This window comes from Corvus kubaryi, unplaced genomic scaffold (genome assembly GCF_017639235.1).
Source record: "Corvus kubaryi isolate FWS band 111438036 unplaced genomic scaffold, C.kubaryi_AGA036_p1.0 68, whole genome shotgun sequence".
NCBI classification, from domain to species: Eukaryota; Metazoa; Chordata; class Aves; order Passeriformes; family Corvidae; genus Corvus; species Corvus kubaryi.
The window spans coordinates 2,837,851-2,857,510 of record NW_024582056.1 but is presented as its reverse complement, the minus strand read 5'-3'; the positions used below and the strand labels follow the sequence as shown (position 1 = coordinate 2,857,510).

Sequence of the window (19,660 nt, the reverse complement as noted above, 5' to 3'; positions counted from 1 at the left end):
GCTACAAATACTTAGAAACTATTTTAAGGCTAGTGAGCAGGATGAAGAATAAATTATTATGTGGGCAGATTTTAGACTGATAACTGAAACTATATTTTAGCTCATAAAGTGGATTCTAGAAGAACAACTAAAAGTGAATATTTTTAGATAAGATTTTTTTGCAGATTAATTGTTTCTTAGAGAACTTTGTCACCAAAGGACACATACTAAAGACATAAGGAATATCAAGTTATAAAAAAAATATTTTTGAGATGTCACAAGGACCACCGAACTCAACAGAAAAATCTTTCAATTAGTTGTTCTTTTGGATGAAATGTCTTCAAATCTTGTTTTATGATACTTGCTTTTGCTTTGTTCTTACCCAGTAAGGAAAAACTTGTTTTACAGATTTTTTTTAATTAGCCTAATAGTTGGCAGTCATCATCAGGTTAAATTGAGATTTTATACATATTTTACTTAAAAATATTTTATTCTCTTCCTTCTTTCACACCTTCTACCTCAAAGCATACTGCTGCAGGACATAGAAGGCTTGTTCAGAAATGCAGAGATCAGTTTTCATAATCACTTGCAGGGTAAATACACAAATTTAAGTGCTGTGTTTGCCACTGCAGATAGTAATAGCAGATTGGTAACAATTACAGCAATTTCACAGTGCTGAACTCTTACCTCTAATTGTTATGACTCTAGCAATCATTTCTTATTCAATCTACTGTGATCATTAAATAGTTAAGCTATGGAATACAGATGTTATGTACAGAAGTCTGACAGTTATCAAGCATCAGGGAGAATAGAAATACACCATTTTGAGTGTTTTACATGGTATAAAAGCATAATTTTCTGAACAGTTTGGTGAAACTACTAGAACATGCTGGCAGTTAAATGCTGACATCTCCTTTCTTTTCACCTGGTGTCTATAGACTGTTCTTCAAAAGCATTGTCTGCACTGTTCATTGTGTTAATTGTATTAGCCTTCACAAGTTCATGTAGATATTTCCTTGTTCAACACTTTTTAACAGTGTCCATGTGCTTAATTGCCCAAACAGCCTCTTAATACCTTGCACTCTCATCACTCTCTGTGCGTGAGACTTGACCCATATCTAAAGAATTTTATACTGTGTAATGGCTTACTTTATTGCATTCTTTGCTACATCTGGATCTTGGGCTAAAACCTGCCCAATAATGCTTCCTTCCTTGGCATCTTCATCTACCTCTATTAAATACCAGGGTCTGCTGAACACTGGAGGTTCATCAATGTCTTCAACAGAAATTTTGACCAAAGCCGTATCTTTGAATGGCCCCAGCTGAAGAAAACGAGGATCAGGATGAGTGTTGGTTGCTTCTACTCTTAGGGTATATAGCACCTTGTTTTCAAAATCCAGATGCTGAGGAGTAAATAATAATAATAAAGAAAATTATATCACTTTACAAAAAAATGTAAGTTTTACAGCATTGAACAAAAGTTTTTTTAGGAACAAAAGCTCTAAATTTTAATCAATCTTGGGGAAGATGGAGTGTATTAAGTCTTATTCTATTCATTAAAAAAATAAGGATTATTATAGGATAGCAAGGCAACTATGATCCCTCTGCCTATTAATTGTTCAGGTTTCATTTTTTTTCTGAAAAAACCAGGAGGCTTTGACCTATATAAAAATAGAAAGAAAGAAACAGGGAAGTTTTACTCAGTCCACAACAAGGAGTTGTGTAAAGTCTAATTTGTCTCATCTAACTGGCAGTAAAAAGAGCAATTATTCCAGTTCTTAAATGCTATCTGTCATATTTACCTTTTCTTTACTCTTCCCCCATTAGTATCTACCCTTGCCTGTTTGGTACTAGGAGCAACCCAGACTTGACCCTGATCTTAATGTTCTGCAGTGAAAAGAAAATCTATGAAGTCTGATTTTCAATCTATGTGACATTGACATCATGCTTATCCATATATACATATGTATATAGATGTTCATACATACATATACATAAAAAAGTATACATCTTTCCGAATATGTTTATAGATCTATATTTTATTTATATGCAGGTATCAATTAATGTTACTGATATATTTAATAACACTAGAATCAAAAAGTGTTCAGAGTTTAACAGGATGAATTCTGAAAAGCAACCAATAAATCTATCAGAGATGGTATTTTAAAATACATTTCTGTGAATATCTTTGCACGTTGAACTTTCATTGACATCATATGTAACAACTGAAGTATCACCAAGACTGGACTTAAACCAAGACAGATTTTAGGTACTGGAGATAACTGGCTGTTGGACAGATCAGAGAGGGAGAGTTTAGCCTTGGATGTGTAAATTCATGAAACTCCAGGTAAGCCTCCCACCCTTCCAAGTCTTACCACAACAATCAGCTGATAAACCCCACTGTGAACTGAACCTCTCCAGGTTTTCACAGCCCTAATTTGAAAGTACTGTGTGTGAGGCTCTATATATTGAACAGACAGCAGCCACTGAAATATTGCTTTATGTGAAGTGACATGCCAGTAAATTTCCCTTGAGACTTGAAAATAACAGATACCTGCTGAAGAAAGAGAAGAACGAAACTAATACAACAGCTCCTTGGTAGCCTGACCCCTTGTGAGATCTACCCTCCCTTCCCCTGGAAAAAGAAAAATAACTGTAACACCTGAAGAGCTAAGTACATATAAAAGAGAGGGAGAAAAAATAAACCTTTTTGACAGTTATAATCCCTTCCTGTGTGTCCTTGTCAGTGATGATATCAAACATGTCTGATCCATCCCCATTGGAGATGCTATACTCAATCTCTGCATTTTCTCCCACATCGGGGTCATTGGCTTTAATTCTGCCAAGTGGAGTCCCAGGTGGTGCAGATTCAGGAGAGCTGAACTGGTAGGAGCCTGGAAGAGCGAAATCAAACATTTATTGTTTTCAGAAACTTTTTTTTCTGAATAAAAACCATCTTCAATTTCACCAAGATTTTTTACGTTACTTGAAGTTCCCAACACTTTAAGAAAAATGCTGCTAGCCATCACCCTAAACTTTAAAACAGGATTCAGAGTTGATTGACAAACTGTCACAAAAAGTTCAAATTATTCTTCAAAGCCATTGAAGACTGTGCTTTTTTTCTTTTTTCTTTTTTTTTTCAGTTTTAAGGGACAAAGGAGCTATACAGTAAGGTACCAGTTCTTACCCTGATTATTAACACTGTATATTTTTTTTCTCTAGAAACGTTCCTAGACATATTTAGAAATAGGAGACAATTTTGTTTTGTTTTCTCAAGGTACAATAGTTGTAGAAATCAGTGAGGATTTGGAAAAAACACTAAAATAGAATAGCCTTTAATTATTTTGAAATATATTCAAGTAAGTGTTCTGTTTGAAAATAATTCATTAATCTCTTTTTGATAATACATACTAAAGAGTCATGGTAGAGAGCATTTGGATACATGTTCGTGTTAATTGCTATTGCTATTTTTATAATCAGAGTCTTCTAGAAAGAAATCTGGTGACACAGACATTTTCCTCTTTCTTGTATGCATGAAAAGTGAATTCATATGTATTTTCTGACAACATATGTAAAAAAAACCCCAATTGTAAAGACATGCTGTAGCAGAAAAGGTATTAATCAGAGGCATTTTTTAACCAGTAAGAAGCAGACACTGAAGAAGTTTCATCATTAGCAAGACAAAAAAAATTCTAAATCTGTATTTTCTGTTATTTGTTACCAAAAAAAAGTAAAAAAAAAATCTGATGGGTTAAGATTTTGTACATAACATGCCGGAATCTGATGTTTCTTCTGATCTGTTTTTTCATGTAAATTCATATTACTTAATTGAGTGAAGTAGTAGCATTGGAGAAATACCTTAAGACAAAATTAGCACCTAATGAAATGTACAACCCTTGTCCAAAGAATCCAATAAGAGCACATATAAAGTTTATTGACTTGTAGTGAAGTACAGTCAACTCTCTTTCTTTCAACAACCCTATTCCCTATATTTACGTGTCCTTTGCCTTTTAAGACACTAAGAGGGTCCTGAATATTCCATTTAAAACAAGGAATATTTCAGACTGCTGAGTGCAGAATGAGTTTCTGTCCCCAGTTGTAAAGACTAAGCACAAAAGAGAGTCACTGAAAATACCCTATATTTATACAGATGTGTAGCAAAATGGAAGCTAATGCCTGATGCTAAATTGTGATTGCTGTTACAAATTCAAAGTTATAAGTGAAAACTCAGCAGTGGCCTGTTTGACTGCAATCCACACAGGCTAAAATGCATATTTTTCCCTTAAACCAGTCTGCAAATGGGATGAAGGTAGGATTCCTGGCAGCTAAAACATGAGTTTGAAGCCTTGAACCCTTGACAAATTCAATCATTTGGCAGCTGAGCCAGAAATACCAAAGGAACAGATTCAATCATGGTACTTATTACTCCTTCCAGATGAATACCTCCCTTTAGTGCTTTTCGTTTGAAAGCATTCCTATTTTTGTGGTGCTGTGTGAATGCTACACATTTTCGGCATGTGAAATGGCTATTTGGTTTCGAGTACAGTAGAATTCAAAATGTGTAAGGTTTTCATTATAGTACCATTTAAATTCCATTTAGGCCTATATGTCTCCTAATTTTCCACAACTCCTTTCAGGAAACAAAACAAAACAGAAAATGCTTCTTCTTAACACAGTCTGAGCAACCAGTACTTCACAGTGCTATTTTGCTTTCTCCTGTCCCTCTAAAAAATTAATTTTTGTCTCTTAAATACCTTGATATTAACTGGTGTTGTTTGCAACTGCCATTGACTCTCTATTTTTGACAACATTTTCACTTACTGTTGCCTCACATAAGAGAAAATGGAAGACGAATGTTTTTGTAAAAAGCTAACTTCCACAACAGATAATTTTTTGAAGATGTGCCCCTCTTCATAACTACCTAAAAAGAAGTCAGATCTGCCAGGTATTCCTCTATCTTTGATTTCCTAGAAAGTGTTAAAAACCACCCTGCTGACAAGAAAGAAAATGAGTGGGAAGGGTTACCACTGAATTTGAAATTGCGGCATTGGAAGATCCCACAGCAGGCCTTCTGTAGGCCATGCAATGTGTTTCAGTGATGTTCAGAGTGGAACACTACAGAGAATATTGTATGAGGCATCAAATTGTGTAAATTTTTCTAAAAAGTACCCATCCCAAAGCTTTTTGAAATAATCAGAAAAACTTTCGTAGACATGAGGTTTCAGTTAATTTTGAAAGAAGAACATCATAAGGAACACAGGCTAAGGAGACTGGAAGCCTTAAATTGTTTTGCAGTTCTCTATGTTCTTCTTTCTTTATTTTATCTTATTTTGTTTTATTCAGTAGTGAGGGTTAAAATGCAACGTGCTACATTATAATTTAGGTTCAAGTATTCCTATTTGCCAAAATATTATAGGCTACATCATGCTATACATGTTTAAAAAGTGTCTCCTCATGAAGTCGAAGTTTGGTTAAAAATTGCTGTTTGAGTTTGCCCTGTGAAGGTGATTCTCATCAAGTGAACTCTGAATGTGAATTCAAATTATCATTTCTTTATGAGGGTTGCAGTACTTCCCCTCCCCTCTTTTCTTTTAAAGTAATGTGTTATCATGGATAGAGATTAAAAGATTAATTTATAATTCCAAGGATCCATTCTTCCATACTGTCAGAATTTACCAAATTTTTTTTTTTTTTTAATCCACAAGAGGTTGAAGAGTTTGTGCTGTTCTGGGTGTACTTATTGCCATGGTACTGAATTGCTTTTCAAATCTGTGAGAGCATTTTCTAAATCAGCTCTTTGTTCAGTCCTTAGTGGGTCTGTAAAGAGAGCCAGGTCCCTCATCAGTGTGAACAAGCAATTCAAATTTTATTATGTGGACATTTTTCTGGTTGGCACAGAACCGAGGCTGTAAATTTCTCCTGTCTGCAGCCTATCAAACAGTTATCAGACACTGACTGTAATAACGTGAGACTGGATTTAAACACTGGCCAAAGATAAAAAGATCTGGAGTGTGCTACTCTGAAGCTTTCTGTATTGTGAGCTTTCTGCTATTTGCCATTTTTTTTCTTCTACAGAGGAATTTTTAAAAACCCAACATTATTGTGTCAGACTGGCCTAGATTATCAAAACTATTCAAGAACTGAACACAGATTACGAGTACCTAAAGTAAATGCTTAGACTGCCAGCAGAACATTCCACCTGATCAGCTCTGCCTGTGCAAGGCAGAATATTAGAAAACCTGTGACATATTTGCTTGCCTAAATATGTGGAGCTAAAATTGTTTCCGAGAACAGAATTTTATATTTTGTACTTAAATTCCTCTTAAGTCCCTGCAGTTGGCCTAAATTATTGTTACAGTTTATATTTCTATAAGCAGAGTAAGAATGAGAAACAAATTTATCATTCCAACAAATAATTTGATATTAAAAGATGTAGGCAGACATTCCTGTTGGCCCTAATAGTGCTGCAACATAAACAGACACAGCAGTCAGTAAGTGCTACAAAAAGAGTGATAAAAAAGAATCTTCCAGATGGCCAAAGCAAACCAGCTGATTGTTGAGAGTTCTTTGGAAAACCAAACTATTAGATGCTCCATACTCTGGGGGAAGCGAGGTGGATTGTCATTGACATCAGTCAGTGTGATGTTCACGGTGGTGGTCCCTGATAGTCCTCCCATCTGGCCACCCATGTCTTTAGCCTGGATGACCACTTGGTACTGCTCCCTGTTTTCTCGGCTCATGTCCGGTAAAGCAGTCTTGATTATGCCTTGAAGGAGTGAAAAAAAAAAAAAAGAGCAGTGAAGGAGAAGCACCATCGACTTTAATCTCAGAGCTCTTAAATGGATTCGTGTCAGATATACTGCGCAGATGATAATCCATAGCAATCACAACAAGGTATACTGCAATAAGCCTTGCAATCTATGGCTGCTTTAACATGATTTTAAGAAAAAAGAGAAAAAATATGTAACAGATGCATCATTCATTGTTTTTGTTGTGCTAAATCGATTTGATTATTCTTTTAATGACAAAAATATTAATATGTTAATTGAATTAATGACATTTTTCAGTTTCTATCCCCAGTTATTATTTTAATATATTGTGTAACCTCCAACTCTGGTGACATTTTGATATTATACCACAAGGCTGAACTCTAAAAAGCTCAGGATTCATTATTCTGGGCTGTAATAGATCATTGATTGTAGTGCTCAGTGATGGACACTGTAAGTCAGCTGGGGCTATAGCTAAAAAAGAATTGGACAAGACTCAAAAATTAATTTTAAAACGTCTTTTTTGGGGTGTCCAATTTCAAAAATTTCATAACTGTAATTTACATGTCTCAAACATTTTTACAGTACACAAAAAGAATACGGGTCTCAGGTGAGAAAACCAAAAGTGGTGCTGTACACCACTTTTCATTAAAGTGGGTATGCACAGGTTTTCTTTTAGAAAACCAAGTAGAGATTTTTATTTTTATTTTTATTTATTTTTATTTTTATTTTTATTTTTTTATTTTTATTTAGAAGGGTGGTGGCTTTTTAAAGCTGGAGTGATGAGAGCTTTCTCTTGTGAAGTGGGAAAATTTAAACATAGTGTTCTTTTCTGCTTGGAGGATTCACACCCCTACCCTTTCTTTCTCAAAAGAAGGCTCTCATTGTAGGCTTGATTTGATATTATGCAGAAGAAAAAAGGCAACCCTGGAAAATTTCTTCTAGCAAGTGACTGAAAGAGAAAAAAACTTTGCAGCTGAGGGGTTATGACATTTATGTCTGATCCAGGATTATCAGGTTCTGATTACCATACCTAAGTTTGTTAATACATGTAATATGAAACAGCAAATTGGATTAAAATGAAAAATAATCTCTGAACCAAAGATGAGAGTCCAGGCCTTTCCCAAACAGTCTGCCTGCCTAAACACCTGCTTCCATCAGTTATTGTCCGTGGGGTACCGGTCCTGTTTTCCTGTTCAGGCCTGGTAAAGATGTTTGAGTAGGGGACTCAAGAAATAGAAAAAAAGAGAGGGATTGAAAAAAGGGAGAAAAAACCAAACACTTTTATTCAAGGCAAAATCCTTATGCTTCCTTTTAAAACTGTAGCCTTGTGATTCATTATCTTTTGCATACTATGGCTTTGCTGTATTTAGAAAAAGCCAAATCGTTTAAAAACAAAGATAGCCATCATCTGAGCACTTTCAATGGATTAGGAACTTCAGTGATTCTGGGCAGAGTTGCACTTAAATTCTCAATTCACAAACCAGAATAGTTTTGGTAACATGCAGGAAAACCTAGAGCAATGCCTGCTGACTCTTGAGTGCCTTAGGAACAGGTATCTGGAAGGGGGGAGTTTGTGGTTGCATCTTTCTTTTCTGAACCCTAATTTTGAATTATAAATATCTAAAATTCACACTTTTTTTTTTAGTTTGTATTTGTCTCTTATCCAACTTACTGCATAACAGTGAAAAATCTTCATGCTTTACAGCTTGAAAACATTAATGATTCTTGCTTCAGTTCTCATAACTCTGGAAATCAGAATGCAGGTTCAAAAAGCAACTTAAGTTAAAAATTTTCAGTGGTCAGGAATCTATTCCAAACTTTTAGAAATTTTTAACTACCTGTGAGATTTTTTTTTTTTTTTTTTTTACCTTATAGTATGAAAATGTCCAGTTCCTAGTTACATTTCTTAAAGGTAAACAGATGAAATTTCCAGAAACTAGTGTAAAATAGGCTTGTGACTAATTTTGATGATTCTTTGGACCCTTTACAGTATTTTACACCTTTTTTAAACTGTTGACCTTTACATTTAACAATCATCTTCTGGAAATCATACCAAGTAAAGCAATTCTTCCGCAATAATATTATTTTAACAGAAAAGGCATACTTTTATTTTGGTTCCAGTTTTCATTCAATGAAAGGGTATCAGCTTTGTGTCAAGTCATATGTCTGTTCCAGAACTGAAATGGAAGTGAAAAGTAACTTGATCCCTGCATCCTGTCTCTGTTACTGCAGACAGTGAGACTGAATGAATTGCTAACCTGTTTCTGGATCCACTGAGAAGTATGGCTGTCCCTGGAGGATGCTGTACACCACTTTGGCACTGTTCCCGTAGTTCGCATCATCTGCGTCTGTGGCTGTCACCTGAATAACAGATGTACCTAAATGGGTACCAAGCAAAGAATCAGCAGATTTTAGGAAGGTATCTACTTCTTGCAAACATACAGTTGTTGCAGTATTGAATTCAGTAAGAAATCAAACATCATCCAGTGGACAAATCCAGAGTTATCCTACTCAGGAGAAACTAAAATAAAATCACATCTTCCTCATAACTAGACTTAAAATCATTAACACTTAAGATTCATGCTTCAGTTTAACATGAATAAACACACAGGGACTGACACATCTTTGAAACCCAACACAGCATTAGGGTTTTTGGTGATCAAATAGATTTGAAGATTGTTCTCTAGTAATAATATGACCTCAGCTGAAACTGTTCACTTAAAGGTTTGGTTTAATCAATAAATAAATCTAAAGCAAATTTTCCCATACTCATTTTCTGCTTAGATGGCAAACTCCAAATACCTGAATTCTGAATAAATAAAAAATTTTGTCTCATCATGAACTGATTTTTGAGATTCTCTTAAAAATAGATTGGTTTCACAATAAGAAATTATGTTTGTGGGGTTTTTTTTGTTTATTTATTTGCTTTTTCTCTCTCAGTCAAAGTTATCCACTTATTTGGCAAATAAAAGACATTAAATGTTACTGTCATTTTTTCAACATTCATTTATTTTGCTTGACAATAGTTTACCCTTGTCCTGTGATCATAAAGAAGGCAATATAGTTTATATGGGATTATGAGCACTGTGAGCCAATACATTTGATGTAGTTTATGGGTCAGAAGCAAATAAAAAGAAAGGCTTTTTACAGAAAGCTTCTGTCAAGCCTTTCTTAGAAAAGCACAAAGCTGTCCTTCACAAGCTTTTATATCTTAGCACTTCTCAAGATTTCAGAATGCATTTTGCTAACACAAATATCTCGATAAATGTAGGCAGTCCAGTAGCTAGAGGTGTAAAGGTGCTCAACTCCTTGCCAGGGCAAGAAGGCTGACTGAGAAGAAGCTCTTTACCCTACTTCTGGCTTTTTTGTTTGGGTTGTTTTTTTTTTTTTGTATCTCACTTTCTTTGAAAGAAAAAAGTCTAGTGAGCACTGTCCACTTAATTAATGCTATTCCCTATTACTCTTCTTCTACAACTTCAGTCTCTCTAGATTGAAGTTCACCCAGATAGCTTGCAGTCAAATGTCTGTCTTGTCTATAAGTTTAGAAGATCCTCATTTACCTGTTATTAATGTCATTGAAGTGAATAATTTCTGCTGTCGCTTTTCAGCATATTCCAGGGATTGGAAAAAGTAGAAATCCAGAGTAATCAAAACAGATTTGTGAGAGCACATTATTATTGGGTACAGTTAGATGCAACTATTTTTTCATAGAACGTAATACAGCTCTACAAATAATAGTTTTACCTACACAACAATTCCCAGTATTTCAGGTTATCTGCAGAGCATGTCAAGAGAGGAGGAATACTTCTCTCTCTGCAATAGACCACCAGAAAAACGTTGTAAAAATGCTTTGTCACAAATCATCAAACTCTGAAGAGAATTTTTGCCATCAGCTCTCCAGATTACTTTTTGCCTGGTTAAACAGTTGGAGGTCTTCTGTGTGCCGAGCTGAGCTGTTAAGATTATCCCAAAGAAGTGAATATTTAAGGACATCATTATCACTAACAGTGTCCAGCAGAACTGCTCATCTGCACAAAAAGTGAAGACAATTATTTGAGAATGTTAAAATTCCATTAGTCCTGCTTTCAGAGAAGCAAGTAAGTTAAATCCCCTGCCTCCTTAAGATGAATAGGGAAAGAAAAGTCAATATCCCCTGCTAGCCTATAAAAAACATAATCAGTAGAATCATATGCTTATATTGTATGACATTGTAGCGTATAGAAGTTAAAAATCAAGAGGAATTTAGATGTCCATCCCCAAAAAACCAAAGCAACCTAAATACCTTAATTAGGAAAGGTTATTGCTGTGGCCTCCTGATCACTGTCATGGGACTGACACAGAAGCTGGAGTATGGTTATAGTAACCAAATGCACAATAATGTTCTTTCTTTCTTTCCCTAGTTCACTGTTTTGATGAAAAGAAAAAATGCTGAATTTGTTTTGAACTTTTTTATTTTTCTTTTTTTTAAGACAATTATTAGAGAGCTTAGGGCAGTCTTTGGGAGACTTCTGTGTTTGTCTCATTGGAATGTCTATCTTTGTTTCCTGAGGCTCAAGTGTCATGTAATTATGGCTGTTGAGGAGAGTAGAGAAGATGTAACCCTACAGAAACTTTTCATGTGGTGAAAACATAGTATTACAAAGCTCCTTCTTCTGTTAAACTAATAGTACAGCTGGGAAAAGTTATTAACAAGAGTATATCCTCAAAAAATTCAATGTCAGCAGGCAGTTAACTCTCTTCTCTGCCAACAGTCTGCTGTGTCATAAAGAAGGATGCTCACAAATGATAGACAGTACTTGTGCAACTTTCTTTCACAAGGTAAGAAACTTCTCTTAGCTTTTTGGGTCAGAAACGACAGTGAAATAAAGGCAGTGAAATAAAGGAACTCAAAGTTAATTATGTAATATTTGGTAAAGAGGCAAAATCAGTCTGGAACTTTTTAATCAAAGAAAAGTATGCTTTATATTTACCCCACTTGAATGGTACCCACAGTACGATCTATTTATTTATTTGCTTATTTATGGTCTAGATTACCTCACAAGCAGCCTCTTACCACATTTGTCAGCAGAAATCAGCTTGATTAAAAGTACGAATAGGCTGTCTGGATGAATACAGCAGGAGTGAAGGAAGGAAGTAGAGTCTGAGAAGAACTGGGGGTGGGGGAATCTATTTTAATGTTTACCTTTGTTTCTCACTATCCAGCTCTATTTTTAATGTGCAATAAATTAAATTAATTTCCCAAGTGAAGTCTGTTTTCATCCTTATGGTAACTGATAGGTAATCACTCACTCTCTATTTCAACCCATGAGCTTTTCCATTTTTCTTTTCTTTCCCAGTTTTGCTGAGGAGGGGGAGTAAGAGAGCAGTTGGGTGGGTTTCTGTGAGCCAGCCATGATCAAATGTGCCACAGAGCAAATTGGTGTGAAGGATGACAGAGAAAATGTGAGAATAACTACAATAGCAGTCTAAGTAGTGATAACATCACCCTTCTGCAAAGCAAAGTTCTCAAGAGGTATGTCATCTTTTTTTTTTTTTTTTTTTTTTTTGTCTTGAGTCTGGAAGCTTAAGCACTTTGATACCATATCTGTTTTATGATATTTGGGGTCCTAATGCAGGGGCAGAAAAATGCAGAAAGTAAATTTTGAAGGTAACCTGAGAAAAGACAAATCTATACTAAATCCGTGTAAGTAGTGGTTCTGTGTGTGTTTCTGTGTGCATAAATTTTCATGTAAGCGCAAGTAAAAATTTAGAACCCAAAAAGGAAAGCTATTAGAGCCAGAGAGAGCGTCACTTCATATCTAGGAAGTGTCAGAACTGAGTGTCATGAACACAGATTACTAGAACTCATGAACGGTGAGACATAAGTTTGAAAAACCACTGCAACATTTGAAATGAGAATGCTTTTATGAATTAAGTTTAAAATTCTTTCTATTCCTTTCTGCTATTTAGTGTTGGAAAGAGTCCTTCTGGTATAATTAGGTCTCCCAGCATAATACCAGAGTCCATTGCAAAACTGAAGAAAATAGCTTAAAGAGGATTGTTGTAGTGGAAAAGAGGTCTTCCACTAGATGAGACAGGCACATATTTTGCTACCTTTTCATGTGAAGTCATGCTGTTCAGCATGCAACTCTTGTTCCTACTTGGCTCCTTTGGCTGACACGAATTACAACAGCTTCTGCCAGTCAGAAGAATATATCTGCATTTATTGGAAAATTTTAGTTTTACTGATAACTTGTTCTGTAACCTTCATTTTAAACAGTATTCTCCATCTTGGGAGAAGAAAATGAGCAGATTATGTTGTTAGTAATGTGTGCCTCAAGATTCTACCATGAATGTTGGATAAAAAAATGACAGTGATTTAAATATCATTCAGAACTGTATCTTTTTTTTTTTACTAGAATGAAATCTGTAACTTCAAAGTGCATTTTGATTCTGACATTTTTTATAAAAGTTGTATTTCAGAACAATTAAACTTCTAAGAAAGCTTAGGCTTTGGCCTTCCAGTATAAATTATTCAAAAAGTAGTTTGGAAACAAAACAATCTGAAAATGCTGAAACAGGATGTTTTTTACATTATGAGACAACTTTATTTCTATTTTATTTCAAGTCAACTTCTGTCAAAATTGGCGATTATTGAGAAGTTCTGACTTTTACAGAGAAGTTTTGTCTGTGTATGTGCAGAAAGTCTGTTTCATTTTCAGAAATAGAAGACCAGCTGGGGTAAGTGGAGAGGCAGGAAGGACTTTATCTCCCTAAAGGAGAAGCTCTTATGCTTGCTTCCTGTTTTCAAGCACAATGACAATCTGCTGTTCGTCAAGTTTATTTACAGAGAGAAGATTTTAGAAGAGGGTTGCTTTTACAAGCGAAAAGATTTGGGTGAGCTCTGGAAAACCTCTGGAAGACACAATTAAGGATTTTGTATCTGTAGAAAACTAAAGAAGATGAATGGACACACGGTTTGCTCGAACAACATCATTCTGAAGATTATGCAGGCGCACTGTGGAGATGCCCCTGTTGAAAACATGAGTGAAATTTTAAGTGAGCTACAGAAATTTTGAGAGGTTTTAAACTACTTTTGTCTTTGAGAGCAGGTTGTTCTCTCTGGATAGTAGTATGTGATTAGGAAAAGAACTGGACAAATGCTGAACTAGGAGCTACATGGCACTACCCAAGCCTTAAAAGTTTAAGGAGGTATCTCATTACCACATCACCTGGATGACAACATTTCTGACTACTTTGTATGTAAGGGACAGGACTAAATGAGGTTGAGATACATCTCTTATATTTTGATTGAAAGACAAATCTACCTAGAGAGCTGAAAGAATAGTGATCTGCAAAGTGAACTTTGCTCTTTTGCACATGACCACAGTTTAGTGGGGCTTTCACTAGACTGGTCTTCCTTTTATGCAGAAAGTCCCAGAAAGTTGGTAGCATGAAAGATTTCATAGAACAAAGGAAAAGAAAGAGTAAAAGCAGAAAAGGAGTAAGTGTCAACAGGTAAATAGATACATGATCCAAGGCAGAAGAGGAGTGAATGGGCACGACCAAGAAAAGAAACAATAAAGCCAGCATAGGACAAATATGCAACCTGAGGAACCAGACTCAAAAGAGCAAAAACATTGAAATGGAAAATTGAAAAGGATCTAAAAATGTAGTTCAGCTATATATACACTGAGAAGATATTTCTTAAAAAGACAAAGAGAGAAGGTAAAAAGACAGCATGAAAGAGGGCATGTAATAAATAATTCATAAATTACATTTTATTAAATTAACAATTTTTAATAATCCATTGCATAGTTATGAGGTGAAGCTTAGTTTCACTTGAAAACTTGCTGTCTTATTTTTGTGTATCATGTTCCACAAAATGCTTGATTGAGAAATCAGCTGATATACTAGCTACTGTACTGTGGGTACTGCACCTTTGTTTTTGATGTCCACTGTCCTCCAACCCAGGAATCAAAAACTTTGCATCACTGCTGTGTATGTAAAGAGTCACTGCAATCCCTGCTAATGTGACTAAAAGTAATTTGTGAGAGGCTTAAGAAAACCAAGCTGTGCTGCCTGCTGTAGCCTTAATTTCCCTCAGAACTACTTCCATTTTAGTCCATATCAGTAAAAACAGATGGACCAAACCACTCATTTCAGAAATATGAGATACTATTTTTGCGCAGAACTTCAGAAACAGTACTTTTACTTCAGAAACAGTACTTTGGAAACAGAACAAGGAAATAATGCTCATAATTTCTTGTGTGTATTGTATTTGGATAGTTTTGGGTTTTGTTTCCTGCATCCTTTCCTATGACAAAAAGAAGCCCCATTTCAGATTATGTTATGAGAACTTGCATTAGAGTAGGAACTAAGCGCCAGTGGTTGTCTCACCACACAGAGAGATGCAATGTGACTAAACTACTCTGTCTATAACCTGCCTGAAATGCTGCATTTTCCAGTGAATACAATACCTACACCATTGTAACATAATGTCAGAAATTGAACTAGGAAAGAATGGCTAAAACTGAACAAAGACTCCAGCCCTCACCCTCCTGCTGTTCGATACCTTGATACAGTAACTTTAGTTTTCCTTTGACAGTAATTGTAACTGTGAAGTGCATCAGGTGCCCTGCATGAGAATTTGAAAAGCATTATGGATGCAATAACAAGTGGGAAACAGCGAAAAGAATGAGGAATAGTTTGAAGGACTGGTGGGTGAACAACTCTGTGCAAGTTTATTCTTTTGTGAGGCTCATTTTTCCCCTTCTCACCATAAAGTCACTGCTGAAACAGTAATACTGGTGCAATCAAATGGCAGAGATGAAACAGAGGAAAGAGTAGTCAGATTCTTTCAAGTGTTAACATAGATTACCTTTTACATTGCATTTTCTAGTGACTAAAGAGGTACAGTATAAAGTGATCTGCCACCCTTAATAAATGAACAGCAGCTTAGAAGTCTTCTTCATTTTCTTCAATACACTGTACATCTTTAAAATTAGGAAACACAGCTTTTCTAAGGCCAAACAAGTACTTACAGTCTATGTTTGAAAATAAACTAAACTCCAATTAAAATAATTAATCACAGAATTGCCCTCAAAATTTCAATTCAAAATAATGATGAAACTCACCAGTAGTATGTTTCTGGGTCTGAAGCTGCTGTATGTACAGAGGGGTTGTTCCAACTAGAAATAGTTGACAATGAAATTGATGTGTGGAAGGATCCACAAGTAATACTGTAATACGGCCATTAATTACCTTTGTTACTCCTAATTTGCCCTCAGGCAATGTGGAAATAGGCCACCTGTATGAACTGGCAGCTGCCAGATCCATGACAGATCAATCATAGCAACTCCACCACTTGTTTCCTTCTTAAAGATCAGAGCTGGCAATTTTCACCCTTTGCTCCGTCTTAATTTCTGGAATACTCCAAAAGAGAGAAACAATGTTCAGCTGTTTTTATGATTAAACATAGGAAGAGGTTGATCCTATTAGGAGAAGCAGTAGTTCATAAAGGCTGCAGCATGCTTATCTCTTGGTTAAAAATCCCTACTCCTAGCCAACAGTTTCAAAGAAGGCTTCATTTTATTTATACTTTTTTTATTTATAAACTAATGACATAGAAACGTTATTTCTTCACTACTCTTAGCTTCCTTTGTTCATGTATTACAGCTTTAAGACACTTTCTGCTTTGCTCCTTTTCTCAAAACTAGTTAATTGTGGTCTTCCAAACAATCTCTGAAGTTCTCACTTAAAAGAAAAAAAGCAAGCTTAAAAGAAACAGTTTTCAAACTTTGAGTTCTGATGTATATGCCTGTAGTGTTGTGTATTTTGCAATGAAACACCAACAGAGTTTTGATTTTTTTTTTTTTTTGAGAAGGAACAAGTTAACCTTCTGCACTTATTTTTCATTTGCTCCTTATTTGAGTTCATCTTATGTAACTCCTTATAAGTTTTTGAATTTCTATGATTGAAAACTAGAATAATACTCTCATTTCCATCTTCAGAATTAGTCTGTAATACAAATTAATAGAAACCTTTACAGAGTTTGTACCTTTTGCCACCTCTGCAAACAGGTGCATTTTAAAGCCACATGTGAATCTCTGTTGTGACCATGAAAAAGTACATAATTATTTTTACAATGACGGGCCAGCCTCATCTCTATTTTACTTAGGATCATTTTCATCATCTGTTGGAACTCCTTTTCAGGTAGTGATAAAGTTTGTCTCTTTAAAATTAATACAGCTGTGGAAAATAGTAATTTCCATAAAAATGTAGTTAATGAAGCTATTATGGCAGCCCCAAATTTACATTAGTTTATAAGATGTGAATCATGAAAAACTCTTGCTTCCACCGTATTTAGATATTCTGGATGTTGTCTGTTAAAATAACAATAAAGACCTATATTTTTGAGGTGAAATGGAGTCTAGAACAGAGCAAATTAATCAAATTCCAGGGTTATCTCAGTCATTTGCTTTTTAAAGTTACATTAATTAGAGTACCATTTTCACGCACAAGCAGAACACTTCCAGAGTGTGCATGTGTATATATAAGTAAATACAGAAGTAAGTATATATATGTGGGGGGGTGTCAGTGTAGGCACATGTCTAGAATATTAAGTAGGCTCAATCAAGAGACTTTTTTATTATTGTTTCTAGATATTTCATTTATCTTGAAAAATGTTCAAAATTCTTAAGTATAATGTGTCAAATGATTCAAAGGCAAAAGTGTTCTGCTAAAGACTGTTGAGTTTTCAGTATGACTGCAAATTAATTAGAAGTTCGTTGGCCATTTAAGACTCTGGTCACAGTAAATGATGCACATCATGGGGACGATCTCATCTGGGCATATCTCACAGATTGGCATGTTTCTGACCAAAAATTTAAAGGTGTTGACTACAAATTACTTGCTTGGGAAATACTCTTAAAAATGCCTGAGCCAACTTCAGAATGCTTAGACACTGTGGTGATTAGGACTCCATGAAAATACATTTGGCATATGCATTTAAACAGTTTGTTTGTCTTCCTTGGGTAGACACACGTTCCTGACAGCCAAGGTGTCTTTTAAAATTGTAGTCATGAAGTCAGTAAGTATCAGTCTTCTGGACCATGAAATATAAGATTATTTTTTAACCTTCCTCTCAAACCACCTCAGTGCACTAAAGGTGTCAGGTATATTTTTTTTTTCCACAACTGTCACATATTTTGACTTTATGAAGAAATAAACCTTTCAATTTTTTTTGTTTTGTTTTGTTTTTTAATACTGTGTATGTAGCCTTATTTATCACAGGCTACTTATCATTTGCCTTGGAGTAGAATGAAGTAACTGTTATTGAACTGGCTTTCTCACAGGAAGCTTTGATAAGAATTTGGGGTTTATTGGCAGTTAAATGCAAGATATTCACACATATAGATACTTCAGAGGACATTAAGTTAAGTTATATTGTTCTGGTTTTTTGGAGGGTTTTGTTTGTTTTTAATCTCCTGTTAGGTGTGAGCAATGTATTTTAAATATGAAGATACAAACAACTTTCATAAGGAATAAAACTGATACTTGTACAGACCTTAATCATGCTTGATCTTAATTTTACAGTGTTACATATTTTTGAGGTTGTAGGAAAAAGCTATTCTGGAAAATGTTCTGAGGCATCTTGTAAGATAGTACAAAATTAGGTAAATGTGAGCATCAGGATTGCTTTCATTGTGGAAACTTACAGATGTACGTTTTGCAAGGTGTTGAGAAAAATAAATGTGAAATGCTGTAACCCATTTGTTACAAATGCTTAGTAAAAGATAAGTATCAGTGAGAATAATATCAAGTACTTTTCAAACAAGCAGGAGTAGAGCAAGAGAGTCCAGGATAAGACTTTTCTTACCTTCATTTTCCTGACTCTGTGAAGGCTGTGTATGGCAGGGAAAATTTCCAAAATGACTATATGATTGGCAAGAAGGAAAATTGCTGTTCTATAATAGAATTCAAGCTGAAGTATTAATTGAACTAAGAAAACCACACATGTAACTGCCATTCCTATAATTCCTCTTCTGTGTTGCTAATAACTTGTCATCAACTATACTTTTTTAAATGATTTAATTTAAAAACCATCACATTTATGTAATATATAAAAGCATATATATCTAATGTATACATATACATATACATATACATATGAGCACATTTTAAGTGAGAAATTTACTTATTTAATCTGTATCCATTATGGACAGATATTGTATCATATCTATTAATGTGAGTAGTGGACTTCTTGGGGGCTGGTAATCTTCTTTTCCTGTGCTTTCTACTCTTAGCCTGCTGGAATGCCGCAGCTAAATCATTTATATTTGAAATGCTACTAATCATTCAGATTCACATGAGATAAAGCTTTAACTTCTCAGTAACCCTACTAAAACTGAGAATTAGAGTGGAGTGGGATAACTCACAAGAATAGGTTTACAGGATAAATAAAGATTTTGGAATCTGGACCTTTGTTTTGTGAGTGATTGATCTGTTTGATGAAACTTCTATCTCCTTTGAAGACTGAGAATTATGTCAAAGCATCTTTATGTGTGTTCTGTTCTCTCTGTGTGATGATTAGTTAATTTATAATAGATTAGAAAAAAAAAAAGTGTTTTATCTTGAATGCAAATATGATCCATTGTATTTTATTTATATATTTTGGAGATTCTTAGAAATTATGTAGAAATCTGGTAGGAAAAAAAAAGAAAAAAAAACCAAACCAAAACAACAGAAACAACCCTGCCTGTGTGTTTTACTTTCAAAATAGATGCTTGCATGTGTTAGCATGGTTAAAAAAAAAAAAAAAAAACAACAACTTTTACACTCAGCTGCTTTATGTTAGCAACTAAAGTGTATACTCAGGCATTCAGAAAGCTGTCTTTCCTTTTATAGACAACTGAAAATATTCTGCATTC

The 19,660-nt window shown here is 34.8% G+C and overlaps 1 protein-coding gene across 4 annotated transcripts in view; it reads right to left on the bottom strand.

Moving 5' to 3' along the window:
- LOC121674397 (cadherin-9) overlaps nucleotides 1–19,660 on the bottom strand; it is a 98,231-nt gene that overhangs the window by 16,397 nt on the left and 62,174 nt on the right. For all 4 annotated transcript variants that reach the window (XM_042048724.1, XM_042048723.1, XM_042048722.1 and 1 more), the window contains 4 exons: nucleotides 9,008–9,127; nucleotides 6,578–6,745; nucleotides 2,686–2,873; nucleotides 1,129–1,382 (listed from right to left, as the gene is read on the bottom strand). In XM_042048724.1, coding sequence (XP_041904658.1) covers nucleotides 1,129–1,382; nucleotides 2,686–2,873; nucleotides 6,578–6,745; nucleotides 9,008–9,127 — 730 coding nt within the window. The remainder of the gene's footprint in view (nucleotides 1–1,128; nucleotides 1,383–2,685; nucleotides 2,874–6,577; nucleotides 6,746–9,007; nucleotides 9,128–19,660) is intronic.